Source organism: Lathamus discolor, chromosome 17, assembly GCF_037157495.1.
Source record: "Lathamus discolor isolate bLatDis1 chromosome 17, bLatDis1.hap1, whole genome shotgun sequence".
NCBI classification, from domain to species: Eukaryota; Metazoa; Chordata; class Aves; order Psittaciformes; family Psittacidae; genus Lathamus; species Lathamus discolor.
Window position 1 is genome coordinate 2175387 of NC_088900.1, and position 17277 is coordinate 2192663.

Consider the following 17277-nt stretch of genomic DNA (forward strand, 5'->3'; position numbering starts at 1 on the left):
GTGTCGCGATAGGGCAAACCCCCTTTGGTTCACCCCCCCCCCCCCATCGGCTTTGGTCCAAGGGAAGAGCCGTGACTGTGGTTTGTAGAAAAAAAAAAGGGGGAAAAGGTTTATTAATGCGGGGTTGCACAAGACCATGAACACGACAACGGTCACCACTGTACAGTAACACAGTTAAATAAGAGGGGTGCGACGGGGGGGGCTTGGTTACGTTTGGTTTGGTTGGTGGGAAAAGCGCGTATTTGGACCCAAAAAGGCCGTGGTCCAGCAAGACGTGGCCGTTGCTGGCAAGCAGGAGGAGGCCAGCACTAAACTCCTGCGGGACATCAGGGCGCAGCTTTGGGTTGCTCTGGGTTAAAGGTGATATTAAATCCTGTCCTTTCTGCACTGCAGAAACGGGGATAATCCATGCACTATTGTCTGTGTCCATGGTGGTGGTGTCTTTCTAGGAGTTAAGTCCATGGCATTGCTTTCATTTCTTACTTTGGAAGGAAAATTCGTCGTGTTTCCATATCCCAGGATGCTGCTTTGGCGACGAGGCATTTAACATGGGACACCATGACTTCCTTAACGGATTGCCTGGCTGATGGCATGAGTGTGCTGCTGTTGCTGTGGGACAGAGTACAAACTTTGATAAGGAAGACTGGAGTGCAAACAGGCTGGTTTAGGATTGGTTTTAGCCTTTTAGGATAGTTCACAGCTTTAAACAAGTCTCCTCATGTGATTCTTTCCAACAAAGGTGAATAGAGCAAAACAGTTTTTACACCCCTCATCTCCAGTACCATTAAGGCAAACTAGTTTGATGTTACAGACTTTTACACTTTTAAAACACCTCTTGTAGTGCAGTATCCCATTTCCAGGTCTCCTATTTTCCTACTATTCACACCATTTTTGACTGGGTACAAGAGCACATAGCAGCCTAAAGAAAGCCGACACAAATCTCCTTTCTGTTCTCCCACACCAACATCACCGCAATGCCCAGCATTGGAATTCATCAGTCCTCAGCAACATGACTTCATTGGATCAGCAGGAACCACGCTCAGGTTGATGGGCTCCCAAATGTGCTGAATTTAAAGACACTCATCACTGCGTTTGACTAAATGGAAGCTCATGAACTTCACCAACCTCAGTAATGCCCCATACAGTGGTACAGCAAGAGAAGTGAAATCCTAGGAACAAGTTCATCCATATTTTGGCAAGTCACCTCAAAGCTACCTCAAAACACCTCTGACTGGCCAGTGTTCTCCATGTGATTTGCCTCCTCACACACAGTCACTCCTTCCACACCATATTAACAGATGTGTTAAGTACCAAAGCAATACCCACTACAAGGCTTTGCCCAGAAGAAACCAAACTTCCTCTTGTCCAGTCCAAGTGTGAAGCTCCCAAAGAGCTTTAACTCCATCAGGGCTGATCCCACATCTGTGGAGCTTGCCCACATGTGTAATCCTCATCTAGATCTGTAGTGCTTAGGTCAAGGAGTTGCACGTTTGCACTGTGGCACAGAGAAAACTAATCCAGAAAACCTCTCATTTCTTCAGTCTCACAGGCCATAAAGACAAAAGATCCTTCTTTGCTTGTGTTTTATACATACACGGATGCTGTTACGCACAGACAATGTGGGATGAGTTTTCAGGCAGTGAATGGAGGTTTAGACAGACACAGTACATCCCATCAGGAGTCAATGGAGTTGTAGTTCTATTTTTGCACATACCAGAATCCATTAAATAACCAACAAATAAAAAGGATTATGGAAGAAAAAAATGATAATTACACTGCCTTAAAAAGATAAACCTGCTCTTTCCCTTTCTCCTGGTCCTTAAGCATGGCATGAATTCTGTACATAGACCAGGCCTACCAAAGCAGGCAACCCTCAGAGATGGCTTTGTGTCCCAAAAATAGTGGTCCACTAGCATGTTTCTTGTATGCTTCCTGAGTCCAGGGCTGGTCATCTTACGGAAATGTCCAAAGAAATTACACTGCATTGTTAACAAGGCTTTTTGGGGAAGAAAATAGAGTAACCAACTCTCCATCCAGTCTTCAAGGGGAAAAATGGTGACAACAGAGGTAACTACCCTGCCTCTTCAGAGGTGTGCTCCTGTACCCTCATGTTCTCCTGGCACAACTACCTTTAGGTTACAGCAGAAGCTGCTACATAGGCTAAGCTGAACCCTTTCTGCCTGTTTTAGTGGGCAAAAAGGTGATTTTCCCTGCAAATACTGGAAGGGAAAAAAAGATAACAGTGGCTCTGTACTACCCTTATGTGCTGCTACAATCTCCATCAGTTTGCTCCAAACAACACGGGTTTAAGACTGCACTTTTCCTTCTTTTGGAAGGTGGTAAACTAGGGCAGGGCAGACAGCATGTAAACAGTTCTTGAGGGTTGGAAAAAATGAGAACAATAATTTAATGGACTGCTTGGGCACATCTTCACAGCTTCATTGTTACATCCATCCCCTCACATGGACACTTGGCTGCTGCTGCTCTTTCTCTCCAGGCAGTCTGCTCACAGCGAGCAGATTATGTTCCCTTTCACCTTGGCTGCTGAAACAAGGACATTGGAAGCAGTTCTGCCCTATTCCGGCTATTTACATGATGGCCTCCCTCTTTAACAGCTCCTAGTAAAAATATACATACATCATCAGCCAGTTAGCCTTCCATTAGGGAAGCTTTTTCCCCATACAATTGAAGTTACAAGTTGTTTACTGGAGACACTTCCAAAAAGGAAAAGTAAGGGTCAGCAGACATGCCAAAAATCAAGTCCAGAGCAAGCAGAAGTTTTACTTCTCCTCTTGTCCTTTTTGTTAAAAGCTGCATAAAGTAACAACCCAGAAGGATTTTGAGGGTACTTCTTCATGGTCACCAGGGACTTGAACCCTTTTAAAGCATAACAAGAGCTCCAAGATTTTAGTTGAAGAGAGCATATACTTTAAACCATATTTAACCCCAGCATACCCATAGATCTGGGCTCAGGGGGAGGTGACAAGTACAAGCAAGCGACACCACAAGGCTTCTTCATTCATGTTCTGCTGAGAAAGTTCTGGGTTTAGAGATGTGCACCTCGCTGCCGCCGCTCCCGTTGGTGGTTGTAGTGATGATGTACTGGGTGGTGGGCTGCTGAGTGCTTGTTTGGGATTCCAAGGTATCCGTGGGGACTGGGGGCTGGGAAACGCCGACCTGGACCTCACTGGGGAGCGAAGAGTTTTGTTTGGCTTCCAGATCAGGCTGACCTTCAGATATCACATAGTGAGTCTGCATGGGGAATACAGAAAATCATCATCATTGCACCTTGTCTAAGTTCCCTGTTCTAATCATCTGGAGCTTTCCTGTTGCTGTGCTGGAGACATTTTGGTATGAACTTGGAAATTAAGTTTTATTTCATTTATACGTACCCAAGAACAACCTAACACTTGTCCTCTGTTCTGAAGTACATTGGGCTACTTTGTATTTGGTTAGCTTATCAATGGTTAAGCTGATGACACAATCAACCCATCACTGCAAGTTATAATAGCCATTCTTAATACTACTCTCAAAGTTCTTTGTTCTCCACATGCTCTACAAGTTGCATTTCCAGTATCACACAGAACAACCACCTGCCTCCTCATGCCAGATTGCTTATGAGGTAAGACAGCAGCGACTCTTAGTCTGTAATCCTACAGGTAACAGAAAGCTGGCAGAATTATTCTCTACTCTGTGTGCCCCAGTATTCACTTTGGCATCCTTTTACCCTTCAAAACTGTATGCTTAAAGCCTGATACACGATTCTGGATTAAGAAAACCTGAAAAGCCCATGATGGTTCTTCTTACCTGAGTAACTGCTTTCACTTGCCCCGTGTTGACAGTGGTGACCGGTGTACCTACAGCAGTCTCTGTGATCACGTACTGGCCTTGGGGAATGGTCATCATCTGGATCTCAGATGCTGAAAATGGGAATTGGAGAATCAAGACCTTCAGTCAAACTCGAAGACCACCTTGAAGGATTATGTCTTATGTCAGTAACAGATCAGTCCTGAAACAGTGGGTGTTAAAGAGCAGTTCAGGTACTGTAAAGCCTTATAGAACTCTACAGACCTCAAGAGATATAGTGCCAGCTAACATGAGCTGCAGATTTGGCAATCCTTTCATAGACAACACATCCTGTTCTCAACCTAAATCATGGAATTACCACCCAGAGCTGCATGGACATGAGGAATAGTTTCATCATACCCTCAATTTCATCCAGATTTGAACTAGTCCCTACCCAACACATGCAGTCTTGCTAAATACAACATCCTTGGAATAAAGGAGCCCAGTCTGCCTGCTCAAATCACATACCAGGTCATTGTGGACCTACAGTACAACTGCTACTACAACCATTTTCATTTGTCTGAAACTATTTCTCTCCTTAGATGTGTATAAATATTAATCACAAATCTTAATGAGCTCTGAAAACACTATCCCATTTGGTAGCTGGAGGAATGGAGCACATCTTAGCCCCATATGTTAGTCAGATTCCTAGGGAGAGCTGCTGCGGCCACTTACAGTAGCTCCGAAACGAGTTCCATGTGCTGGGAAGATACGTGTGCTGGACTGAAGATCCCTGCTGCTGCTGGAGGGCTTGGGTTGGTGTCGATGTAGCTGTCTGCATCTGTGAGGGGCTGAGCTCCTGCTGAGATTGTTGTGAGGAGGGACTCAAAGGCTGAGTCCCAACCTAGGAAAAGTAAAAGCATTCTCAGTGTAGTAGGTTACAAACATATCTTGTTTTAGTAAGGGAAAACATGGGGGCAGGTTCTATAGCATATCCTATGTGACTCCTTGTATGAAGGGAGTCTCATCTCCTTTGAAGCCGCCCTTCAAATACTACAACACAGAGATAAGGTCTCCCTGCAGCCTTCTTTCTCCAGGCTGAACAAGCCCAGTTCTCTCAACCTTTCCTCACACAGCTTCCCAGTCCTTGAATCATCTTTGTGGCCCTCCTCTGGACCCTCTCCAGCCATATAGTCAGGACAAAAACTGAACCACCACCCAACAGCATGGAGAGCTTCAAGTATCTGAGGAATGCCAGTTTCCATTTACACCTTTCAGTTGGCTACATTTAAGTTGTAATACCTGTGCTGATGACTGAGGTGCTGCCGAAGGCTCTGTGACCTGGATGTGCTGCACCTGGATAGCATGCTGGGTGTAGGTCTGGGGGTCGTGAAGCTGCCCAACGTCCACTGTGGAGTGCTGGGACTGGTGAGGTGAGGTAGCCTGGGAGGAAAATGAAGAAACTAAACATAAGAATATCAAAGCAGCAGTCCTGTAAACCTCTTCTGTGACACAAGCTCTGCAAAGGTGAGCTATGAGCCTTAATGAGACCATGGAGCACTCCTGTTCAAGTCACTGTTTACCCTCTTTTTGCTCCTGGGAGATCAAGAAATACATTTAACAGATGTAACAGCACTGAGATGGTTACATCTTAAGTCACCCCACTGAAAAGGACTTGCTAAGGGCACACAAGCTGTCAACCAAAGGGTCTGAAAACCAGGACCATCATTCTTTGTAAGCTTCTTTCTATAAAATATATTTATAGTCTATAAAATAGATACATCCTCAAGATCTGCATATCCAGAACTGGTTTTTGATACCACTCTGTATCAAGACAAGTGCTGAGACTCTTACTGATTAAAAGCTTTTTGAAGCAGCACCTGCTAATGATACCAATTGGTGTAATTTAATTACAGATCTAAGATCTTGATAAAGTTAATACCAGCAATCAGTATTCATGCTCTCATATCATTACAACAGCCACTGTCAATATTAACTGGGGAGGGACATTATTTAGTCTTTATTAACCAAATTCGTAACTTCATTTGTAATGAGGGGCCAGACAGAACAGGGAATTGCAGACTCAAATACAAGCACGTGGTACTTTCAGCTTCACCCAGTGGATACCAGACTTGAAGGCTATGCCCATTCATTACAGCTCCCCAAGTTATGTTCCTCAGCTCGGCTGCTCCAGTTATACTTTGGTTTTATTTGCAGGAGGCACAGAAAATTGATATTCTAATAGGTGACACAAAGGGGAGAAGCAAGCAGCTCTCTGTACTTCCACACTTTGGCTCTGGCTCACTGAGAACAAGGAAGGACAAATTAGTCTTCAACTGCAAAAATGGGTCACCCACTGACCCACTTTCCCAGGCGCTGGAAAACCTTCCTAGAGCAGACTTGAGCAAAGCTGCCCAGATAGGCAGAACTAAACTGAAGTAGCGCTTTCATGTCCAGCAAGCAGACCAAGACCAGCAGGATTTATGCCCAGTACACAATGCTTACAAAGGGAACCCTAGGATCAACCAGTTTATCTGTGAAGAAGTGTGCACCACCCTTTGTAACTACTCCTTAACAAACTTCTGAGTGCTACAGCCCCAAGAAAGCAAGGGGCTTCATATGGAGGGAGTCAAAAACACATGAAGTCCTCCACCAGGCTACTCACCTGGGCCACTTGCACAACCTGCAGCTGTATGTGCTGAGGCTGCTGCAAGCCAGTTGTGGGTTGAGACACTGGGATGTACTGGATCCGCTGGTAATCTCCCTGGGGAGTCCGGTAGTCCGTGGTGAGGGTCTGGGATATCTCTGTCATTGCCTGGGTCAGTAAATCTGTTGTCTGAGCAGGTAGAGAGAGATACAGATCAACATCAGTTGACATCATATTGTCAACTGGATTGAGTACTTCCACAGGGCTGTAGTTCTTTTCATCACACCATTGGGCCTAGACATTGATTTACAAGAGCTTAATGTGTACAGAGGATGGGCTCATAAGCAGTAACCAGGGATTATCCACTAGAATTGGTCTCTTCTGTCTAAACGTGATGGTCAGGACCTTCGAGGACTTATTTATGCAATAATAATTAAAGAATTAATCTTTTGACTTATTACTATGCTATTAGATAACAAAAACCCTGCATTTGTCAAGAGCTGACTTATTTTCAAGTCAGAAAGAGCTTCTTGGGTATACTTCACCTTCCCTCCTCACCTACCAGAGTGAGACTTTTCTTAACTGTATTCCCTAAGTGTATAAAGACATTTGGCACCCTCAGGTTTATGAAGCCATCAGCATCCTGGTTGACTCTACACATTTGAAAGCAGAACAGTCTTTTAGCCACTTACAGTCTCCAAATAGGAAGTTTTAAGTTGTGATCAGTAGGATTTTTAAAGCTATGCAGCATCCCAGCGCTACTAATGAACACAAAGCTGGTTTTTCTAGCCTCAGCTTTCACCTCCATAGCAGCTGATGTATTAACAGTGAAGAGATCAGCTACTGGAGGTATGCATCAACCAGTACTGCACTGTCCAAAAGTGTGCCTGCCCATGGCAGGGGCATGACCTGGATGATCTTTAAGGTCCTTTCCAACCCAAACCGGTCTGGGATTCTGTGACTACAGAGATCTTGTCTCCTCTGCACAGTTTGATTCAGTCATTATTTAAACAGAAGCCACTCTTTCAAGTGGTGTGTGCCAAATAAACACTTAAGACCAGAGGGCATTGGTCTGTTTCCCTCTATTGGCCTCATGTAATGTGTTCCAAGTGCTTACCACAACCGTCTCTCCAGTAGTGCTGTCAGTGGTTAGAACAGCAGGAGTGGAGCTGATGACAGCCGTCGTCAGCGGCGCGTGGATCGCGTTCGGGAGCTGAGCAAACTCTGGGTGCTTCTTGCGGATGTGCTGGACCATCTTGGTCTGCAGAGAGATGCAAGAGAGCATGAGGAAAACGGTCAGTAAGTCTGCTTCAGGTCAACTGACATAAAACAGGATCACAAGGTTCATACAATCATGGAATGGTTTGAGTTGGAAAGGATCTTAAAACTCATCCAGTTCCAATCCCCCTTGGACACCTTCCACTAGAGCAGGGTGCTCCAAGCCCCTGCATCCGACCTGGGCTTGAGCACTGCCAGGGATGGGGCAGCCACAGCTTCTCTGGGCACCCTGTGCCAGCGCCTCAGCACCCTCACAGGGAAGAGCTTCTGCCTAAGAGCTCATCTCAGTCCCCCCTCGGGCAGGTTAAAGCCATTCCCCTTGGCCTGTCCCTACAGGCCCTTGTCCAAAGCCCATTTCCAGGTTTCCTGGAGCCCCTTTAGGCACTGGAGCTGCTCTCAGGTCTCCCCTTAAAGAGCCTTCTCTTCTCCAGGCTGACCCAGCCCAGCTCTCTGCCTGGCTCCAGAGCAGAGCTGCTCCAGCCCTCGCAGCATCTCCGTGGCCTCCTTTGGACTCGCTCCAACAGCTCCACGTTCCTCTTGTGCTGGGGGCCCCAAAGCTGAAAGCAATACTCCACGTATTGTCTCACAAGAGTTGTTGGTCATTAGAGCTACCTGATGCTGAAATGTTGCCCCATATACCACAGCCTATAAGCTTTATACAGCCAAATATTTTGGGGACCTTGTCCAGAGGTCACCTTTTCTGCATTTTATTCCCCTACTCCTCTCTGTTGTAACTGTCAGTGAGGAATTTCCAAGCCCTTCCATTTGTAACTGCACTTTGATAACATTACCATGTGTTCTTTCCAGTTCATTCCCTCTATGCAGGGAATTATTTTGCCATAAAACAACCAGGCTGTGCCTGCACTGTCAGCAGGCAGCATGAAACCAGCACTCTGACTCAGAATGAAAGAGCTTTGCTTGTGGGCTGACAGATACCACAGTGAAAGAGCTGGTTTTTACCCTCAGCTATATAACAACCCTCATACCTTGCTGCTGTACTGCTTGGAACAGTGAGGACAACAGACTGGAGGGGTGGCAATGGTGCCTGTGAGCTGGGTGTGGGTGCTCAGCATGGGATCCGGCTCTCCTGGGCCTGCAGGACGCAGCTTCCGGATGCTTGGAGGTAGCTCAGCACCAGGATGGTTCTTCAGGATGTGTGCTTTGCGCTTACTGGCACTCTTGTACACCTGCAGGGTAAAGATTTGGAGTGAAAATGGTGCAACCCTGATGTCTGCAGAGAAAACAGCTACCAGTTATCCTTATCTGGAAGGTCTGCATGTCGCTTTAGGTATTACATTTAGTTCAGACAATTACAACATAATGCAGGAATATACGTTCACCTTCCAGTGTTTAGTCAATCTGCAGAAGCAACTCTTTCTTGTGTAGCATGCAGAAGCCATTGGAGACTACGTCATATGCCTCAACAAAACATCAAAGCAGGACATCAAAGAGGAAAACCCTTTTTGCCCCATAGCTTAAGGTCAAATGTCAGAGAAGCCACTGATCACCAAAGCTGTAATTTGTCCAATGTTACTTTGTCATGAGGGTTGATGCCTCCATTCTCACACCAAGCATCACATTGTTTGAACAGCCTTTATTGATCAACATACTCCTTTTATGCACACTGACAAATGAATATTCTATACTACTACTTTAAACTATCTGGGTTTCATTTCCCTTTAAACAAAAGGAAGAAAGCATCATGAAAGAATGATGACAGTCAAAATATGCTCCTTGGTAAATAAAGGCCCACATGCATAAAAAGCAAAGGCCAGGGAATAAGAACAGGAACCCAAAAGCAGTGCAGGAGCAGCTTCAGGCTCCACTGAACACTGGGAATGACTGGCATGTGACTAAGCAGCTTAAAATAAAAGGGGTTAGAGGCTCACTTTTAGAACTGATGCAGAAACCAAAAGGAATGAGTATTCAGTAATTAATAGACAGATTTACTACTTAGTCCTGGGTAGCAAGAAGTTATGCAGGTCTAAGGGTGAGTGACTGCTGGCTGGATCATGGTATTAAGTTTTCCAACTCCAAAGACAGGGGAAGGAACTGCAGTTTTCAATTAGCATTCAGCTGCCTTGGCCTAAGTGCATTTCATCTTAATTCCTTTGTTTGGACAGTACTGCAGGAATGTTGCTGGCAAACACCCCAAAAGCAAGCTCCAAACCCTGCCACATGTTTCTATGCAGAGACAAATTACTTGCATACAGGTCTAGGACTGAGTTATCCTCCTACGGGTGTCTTCTTTACATACCTTATCACAGTACTGACAGAAGTAATCTCTGTTGGGTTTGATGATGGGCAACGTGAGCTCTGGCACCTCTTCTATTTTCATGTCTGGATGTCTCTTTGATAAATGATTCACCTTAAGAGGAAGAGGCACAGAGAAAAAGAGAGTATTACAACTGGAAGATGAGGAACTGCTGCTTCTCCTCAACATGGATAACAGCCAGACCAAAACTGTAGTGATGGCAGCCAGCAGCACAGAAGCATTTGCTGCTGCAAGGGTTCTTGTGCATTCAGTCAGCTGCTGAAGGTCTTGCTAGATCTCATTCACAGTTTCCCTAATCAAATTAAGACGGGAAGGGGTAGACCAGCTTGCCAGAACTCTTGCAGCAGAGGTAATGTAAAAGATTTCTACCCAGGCAGGCCTTTGCTAGCCAAAATCACAACCCTCACGAAATACTTGCAAATAAGCTCTCCTGCTGCATAACACCCTTTACACAGTGGCAGTTAGAGGGCATGGCCAGGAGAGGCTCCTCAAGAAGGGGAAGAAGCAAAAACTAGCAAGACAGTCAGGAAAACTGAGGCAGTACAGCTGAACCAGGTGATATATTCATCTCATGTTCTATTAAATACACATCAGCCAGCATTACTTAGTGTTGAAATGGGATAGTGACAACCAAGCATACAAAAAAGGCACGCATTAAGACACATGGCTTTAAAACAAGATGTATCATCTTAGCTATGAAGTTCACCCAGTTTCACAGCATCCTTATGTTCCAACCATTGAAATTCCATCTTCATTCCTTAACTATGCATCAAAATGGAGACGTAGGAAGGGAAGCTGGAGCACTCACCAGCATGCCCCGGCGGCGGAAGCCCATCATGCAGAGTCTACACTTGAACATGAAGCTCTCGTAGTCAGTGGAAGCGATCCGAGGCTTGAAGGTCTTGGAGCGGCTGATCCGATCCGCTTTCTTGGCCTCCCTCTCTGGGTTGTGCATCCTCTGCATGTGCTCTCGCAGTTTGTCCTTCCTCTGGGAAAGAGCAATCAGGGAGGAAAGCATCAGCACTGCTACTGCCTTACTACCTGTTACAAGAGCCACAATGCGAGTTGCTGAGATATATCTCTTGGGCTCTCTCTGGTGCCATGAATTAGTTGCATTCCCAGTGTTGTCCCAGCAGGAACCCATCTGGGTCTAGGTTTAGCCTTCAAGCCAAGCTGAGGTTGCTCAGCCACAAAAAAAAGGAGCCAAATTAATGATAATTTAGTAGCCTCCACTCTAGCTTACCTTTGAATTTATGTAATATATTACTACTTAACTGAGTATGGCTGGAAACTTGCATCTAATAATGCTCTTGCCTGAGGACCTCACATCCTACCACAGTACTGACCCTACTGCCCGGATGCAGTCCAGCCTTTCTGGAGACACACACACTGTCTAGAAAGTGCTTCTTCACCCCAAAGCATCCAGTCCCTCAGTATCCCATAAGAAACCAAGTGACAAGGAGCAGGCTGCTGCCACCACAGCCTTCCTGGCTTACAGTCTGCTCCATGTGTTCTGGTGGGATCTGGAAGGGCATCTGGATGTCCTGTGCTGACAAGATGGACGGCACAGACACAGGCGTCTTGGCCAGGAATATTATTTCTGGTTTCAGCAAGAGGTTTCCTAATATCAGCAAGAGCTTTTCTTAACTAAACTAAGCAATGCAACCCAAGCACCTGCAATTGAGCTTCATAATGACCCAGTTCTCCATGAGCAGATGGAAGTGTCCTTTCCTATTATATTGTTAGAAGTCAGATTTGATAGGTGAGACGCTTATGCTAGGGTGAATCTTGCCCCTTGTCCATCAGAAATCAGTGTTGTCACTCCCATATGACACAAAGCAGCACATGCAACTTCCACATGTTCTTTTCATCCACCTTGGAGAATATGAACTCATCTGCTTGGAGAGGGGTAAAGAATGGTGTTCCTTCTCCACCTGCATCAGGAATAACCCAGTGAGGACTCCCTTTACCTTGAACTGCTTGCCACACGTGGAGCACAGGAAGTCTTTGCGGTCCGAGTGGCGCAGCATGTGGAGGCGCAGCTTGTCAGGGCGGCAGAAGGCTTTGTCACACTCTGTACACTGGTAGATCTTCTCCGAGTGGAAGCTGCGGACGTGCTTCTTCACCTGCATCGGCAGAGAGTAAATAGAATTCATTCAGAAGAGAGGCGTATGTGGTCAAACAGCCCAGGGAACTCTTAGCACAAAGGAAGAAGGTTTTAACAGTTCTCTGATCTGCTTTGGTTTATTAAGTGCTTTATTGGAACAGTTGATCCCTTGGCAATTGCTTCCATTAAGCCAAAACATTTGTACTATGCATCTGGATGGACAATTTGATTTCCTCAAGGCTGATTCTTGAAGCTATTGGATAGCTGGGCACTTAATAGGTGGCCAAAGACCACCATGTACCAGTTTTACTGCACCATCCTTGAGTTACGGTGTTTATCTGAGGTTCCTTATCTTAGGATCATAGAATAGTTAGGGTTGGAAAGGCCCTCAAGATCATCTAGTTCCAACCCCCCTGCCATGGGCAGGGACACCTCACACTAAACCATCCCACCCAAGGCTTCATCCAACCTGGCCTTGAACACTGCCAGGGATGGAGCACTCACAACCTCCCTGGGCAACCCATTCCAGTGCCTCACCACCCTAACAGGAAAGAATTTCCTCCTTATATCCAATCTAAAATCTTCATTTATAAGAATTCTAAACACAAGGACCAATTCCTTTCCACCATAGAGAATGGCAATTCCTTTGGCGTACTGTCCCTGACCCATCCAGTGTTTTGGGTTTTCCCCACCTCCACTAAAGTAACTCATGAGGTTTGACATTTCAAGTCCAACCACTACTCAATATATGGATCCCTAATTAAATCCTTGCTGTCTCCTGGTACTTATCTGAAGTGGAACAACTTGGTATCTGTTCCACATCAAAGTAGTCAAGTAGGCAGCAGTCTGTGGTGACTAGACTTTATGATTCACATAGCACCAGCTGATAAAATAAGGTTTAATCTCCAAAATAGACCTGAATTGCTGGAAAAAAAAACCCCATGGGATGTCCTTCTGGCTTGATCAGTTCCACAGGAAAGTTCATGGGGCATTAGGCTGCAGTACAGCAGTTCTGAATCATCCCTTTTCTTTGTTCAACCATTACAGAAAAGAAAGGGGGTTTGCCAGCATGGAGTTTGGTTAGTAAATGACTTTTCTGCATCCTTTCCCCTCTAACCTATTGGATAATCTATCAGCTTCTATTGATTTAAAAACTGGGTTTCTATTTAAATCAGGCAGCTCAGCAAAATTTCTCAACCTCTATATCCCTAGGAAGGATAACAAATGTGTGCATGGCACCACTAAGTTCTTCCTTCCTGAACATCAAAATAGCATCCTGGAATTCTATTAACCATCTTCTGCAATGGCTCTGCACACTGCACAAAGTCGTTCCATTACTCACTACTGCAATGTAACTTCTTTCCCAAGCAGAGTGCAGGGAAGAAGAATAAGCTCCCTACCTGAAGCCAAGGGAGAAGTCAGGAAGCAGAATATCCTGATCTGTTCTGGTGTTTCTGCAAGGATTCAAGTGAATTACCCTGACAGAAACAGTCAAGGGATTAAAGACTTAATACCACCATTTGTTTTGCTTCAGCGTCTGAATGACAAAGGACAAGGGATACTGAAGCACATGCAGAAAGACGATTCCTTTTTGTGCCAAGGATCTGCACTGATCAAAAGTAGTCAGGACCTCTGGTTTGGGAATCTTTGGAGAATAAGGAACCACTCTTCCTGCAGGGCAGTGCCAGACTGAGGTACTACATCTGACCATGTAGCAGAAAGAGCACTTCAGGGGTATAAGACAGCATCTAGCAATACTTGGTCACTCTTCCTTTTTAATTCCCAACTGAGATGGACCCCTTTATCTTGTGAGAATGAACTGACATGCAGCAGGACCCAAGAACAGCACTGCAAAGCTCACAAACAGAGCACTTACAAGAGACCTGGAAGGCAGCGCTTCCAACGTGGAAGGCATCTCACCTGGATAAAGTCTGGGAAGCGTTTCTTGCAGGTAGGGCAGGTGAAATAGCCATCGTTGACATGGATGGCCACGTGGTCTTTGAGCAGATCCAGGCGGTCAAAGGACTCGGGACAGAAGATGCAGGAGTATGTTTTCTGGTCCATGTGGAACTTCATGTGGCTCTCGAGAGCCCCACTGTTGATGAAGCCCTTGTTGCAGATGTCACAAGTCAAAGGGCAGTTCCCTTCCCGCCCGTGGAAGCGGAGGTGCTGATCCAGTTTGTCCTTTTCCCTGAAGGCCTTCCCACACTGGAGGCATTTGAAGGGGCGAAAGGATTTCCGGATGAAGAGGTGCTGAAGAGCTGCATTCTGCAGGAAACAGAGCCTGTTATTATTATCTATAGATTCCACATCTATTTTCATGGTTAAATATACTTCAGAACCAAAATGCTTTCATGTTATACTGTCCCCATTTCACACAAGCGGAGGCTGTGACAGGCAGAACTTAAGGGATAAACCTGCAGTTCCACACCATTAGGAGCACACAAAGCAGGAGTTTCCTCTCCAGTCCCTGTTTCCTGCCCATTTTTGACTTTACCATGGCATTTTCCTGTAAAATAAAACTAAGTCCCCTCTGAAGTACACACCTGGTCCCAAAAAATCAGCATCTGCACCCAAGATCACCACAGAGATGTGCAGCAGTGGTTTAGCATTGCCTGGAAAGCTTCTGGTGGAACATACATTCAAGAGGCGTTAGCCTAAAGCTTTCTGTTACCATCAAAAAGAACAGACTCTGAAAACATTCCAGCAAGGGCAGAATGGCAGGTTTCCCAGCAATGGCTAAGAACTTGTGAGCAATTTGCCTGTCTTTGCCGTTTAGCATCCATCATATGCTAGAGCTTGAAAATGAAGAAGAGAGATGAAAGACAAACAAAAGCGCTAAATCAAGAGGAGCTCTGATAGATTCGGTTGTCTGCTCAAAGGACAGTTGATTATACACAGTCCAACTTGAAATTGCTTTTCTTGGTATTGCAAGAAACAGCAAGAATATGGTGAATGGAGCATGATGGGCTTTATGTGAATATTCATCTTCAAGTTTAATGTTCTGGGCTGCTCTTCTCTGTTTTTTTCCACTTCTACTGCACACAATTTTCTCTTCTTAGCCCCTGCTTTGCTTTGGTGTGCGCTTTCCTTAGGTCTACCTTTCCTGTATCATTCCATGATTGTTATCTCTTCCTTTTCTCCCCTTCAGATGAGTGTTATAGAGTCCCATCACTAGCACTGTCTGCTGGAGGAACAGATGCTGCTGGACACGCTGCCTGTAGAAACAAGCAAGCGTGGCCTGCACCTGCATTTCAGTATTGGATGAGGATTTGTATGTGGCAAAGTTGGAAGTCTGTCCAGCCTCTGCATGCACAAAACCCCACAGCGCACTATCACCAATAGCGTACTGAAAGCACACTGCAAGAAGTCTAAGGAATATCTGCTTTTCTCCAAACTAAGATCTATACCTCATCATTTACTGCTGTCTTCCCTTTTCAGATGTCACACACAGAACCTACATGATGATAGTTCAGAGAAATAGCACCAGAACATCCCTGGCACCTGTGCTTGAACACATTCAACGTTACACACTTCAAGAGATACGTGCCAGAAATCTGCAAACAGATTTCCTTGTTTCCTATCTCCTCCTCTTGTGACAATGTCTGGGCTGACATGTGCTGTGTCTCTTAAGTGTGTGCCAACAGCTGACACGGAGAAAGTAAAATCAGGAGCAAGTCTGCTGCAACGAGAGAACAGCTTGGGAACACTGTGAAGTGCTGCGCTAGACATTATATTAGTGAACCTGAATGATCCTTTGCACCATCTGAACTGCAGAGGGAAACCTATGCTTTCATTCCAGAAAGAGGAAGATGACAGCAACTGGGTTTGTTGCTGAATTGTCATCGTCTCCGTTCTCTATTTTACCAGGAGAGAAGTGAGGACAATGGGAAATAGATGGATCTGCTAAGTCACACTATGAATGAGGAAGACAGGCATGTGCTGGGTGAAAATTCATGTGTTGCTTGGACTCAGAAATAGGTAGTTTTCCCCTTAACTAGAGGGATATGCTAAGAAACCAAATAGTTGAAGAGATGCACTTCAAGTTCTTAGCTCCACTATTGCCATACTTTGCTATTTGATCACTGGTAAGGTACCAGGATCTGACTTGTAAGACTTCTATACCATGTAAATCAACATAATCCCATTGCTATCTCAGAGGCTACAGAAGGGTGAAATGTTTTACTGCTTTTTGGTTAAATAAGCTAGCAGCTATTACAAAGAACAGAAAAAGAACTAAGTGTTGTCTCATCAGCTGGTAACATTGATCCAGTGCAAACAAGTGCACAAACAGATCCTCCCAAACTAAGATGGTTATTATAGTATTTCATCCAGCAGTTTACGCCTATAATATTCACCTTAAACTTGCAATGAATTAGTATGGAAAGAACTAGAAGAATGCAAATTGTTATTCAGTTAACACTTAGTTCTGGACACTGGTTGCTTGAAGAAGAACAAATGTGACAATTTACAATGTGGAGGTCAATAAGGAAACACTAAACAGAAGTTGGACAAAACAACACGGAGGATGATGTTGTTATGTACCATTCCATTAGATACAGCAAAAACCCAAACCAAACCTACCTGCAGCTCCAGCTGAGCAGGCAGCATTAAGGGAGAGAAAAATAGTTATGTTATGCAATGGACTTGAAACCAGAAGCCTTCACTTCTGCAGGTCACCACGAGGGCCAGCTCTTGTAGCTGGAGTTTACTCTTTACTTAGGCATAACTCATTTGAGGTTCTTGCCTTAGGAAACACTAAGCAGATCCTCCAGGTTTACCCTGTTAGTAGTCAATACCTGAGGGGAGTTAAAGGGCAAAGATAAAACCCACAGATCATCTTGAGGGTGTTTTGTGACCTTTCATGTTTTCTCAGAGTTGACTAACAGTGATGTGATGCAGGCTGCAGAGCCACGGTGAGAATGAAATGCTTTCAGCAGAAGGGAATAATTTAAGGCATGATGACAACGGGGCAAGGGTTACAAGAGTGAAGAAGTTAAGGAGTAGGGACTTTTTTAACCTCAGCTTACTGTTTATACAACGGGTTGCATTTCTTTCAGCACACGATTTGTGCTTTCCAAACCACATCCCTATCCCTGCCAGTGTTTGGGGTTAGCACATTGACGCTCTGGACACTGCCCAGAACTGAATTAAAACCAAGTATTTCTTTTGGCTGCAGATCAA

General features: G+C 45.1%; 1 protein-coding gene across 4 annotated transcripts in view; it reads right to left on the reverse strand.

Annotated features, from left to right (window-relative positions):
- Positions 1 to 89: 89 nt before the first annotated feature.
- Positions 90 to 17277, reverse strand: part of PRDM10 (PR/SET domain 10) — a 43969-nt gene continuing 26781 nt past the window's right edge. For all 4 annotated transcript variants that reach the window (XM_065697162.1, XM_065697163.1, XM_065697164.1 and 1 more), the window contains 11 exons: positions 14014 to 14361; positions 11957 to 12112; positions 10795 to 10974; positions 9969 to 10079; positions 8698 to 8898; positions 7551 to 7694; positions 6452 to 6622; positions 5089 to 5229; positions 4522 to 4690; positions 3808 to 3920; positions 90 to 3252 (listed from right to left, as the gene is read on the reverse strand). In XM_065697162.1, the coding sequence (XP_065553234.1) occupies positions 3016 to 3252; positions 3808 to 3920; positions 4522 to 4690; positions 5089 to 5229; positions 6452 to 6622; positions 7551 to 7694; positions 8698 to 8898; positions 9969 to 10079; positions 10795 to 10974; positions 11957 to 12112; positions 14014 to 14361 (1971 nt within the window). In that variant the 3' untranslated portion in view covers positions 90 to 3015. The remainder of the gene's footprint in view (positions 3253 to 3807; positions 3921 to 4521; positions 4691 to 5088; positions 5230 to 6451; positions 6623 to 7550; positions 7695 to 8697; positions 8899 to 9968; positions 10080 to 10794; positions 10975 to 11956; positions 12113 to 14013; positions 14362 to 17277) is intronic.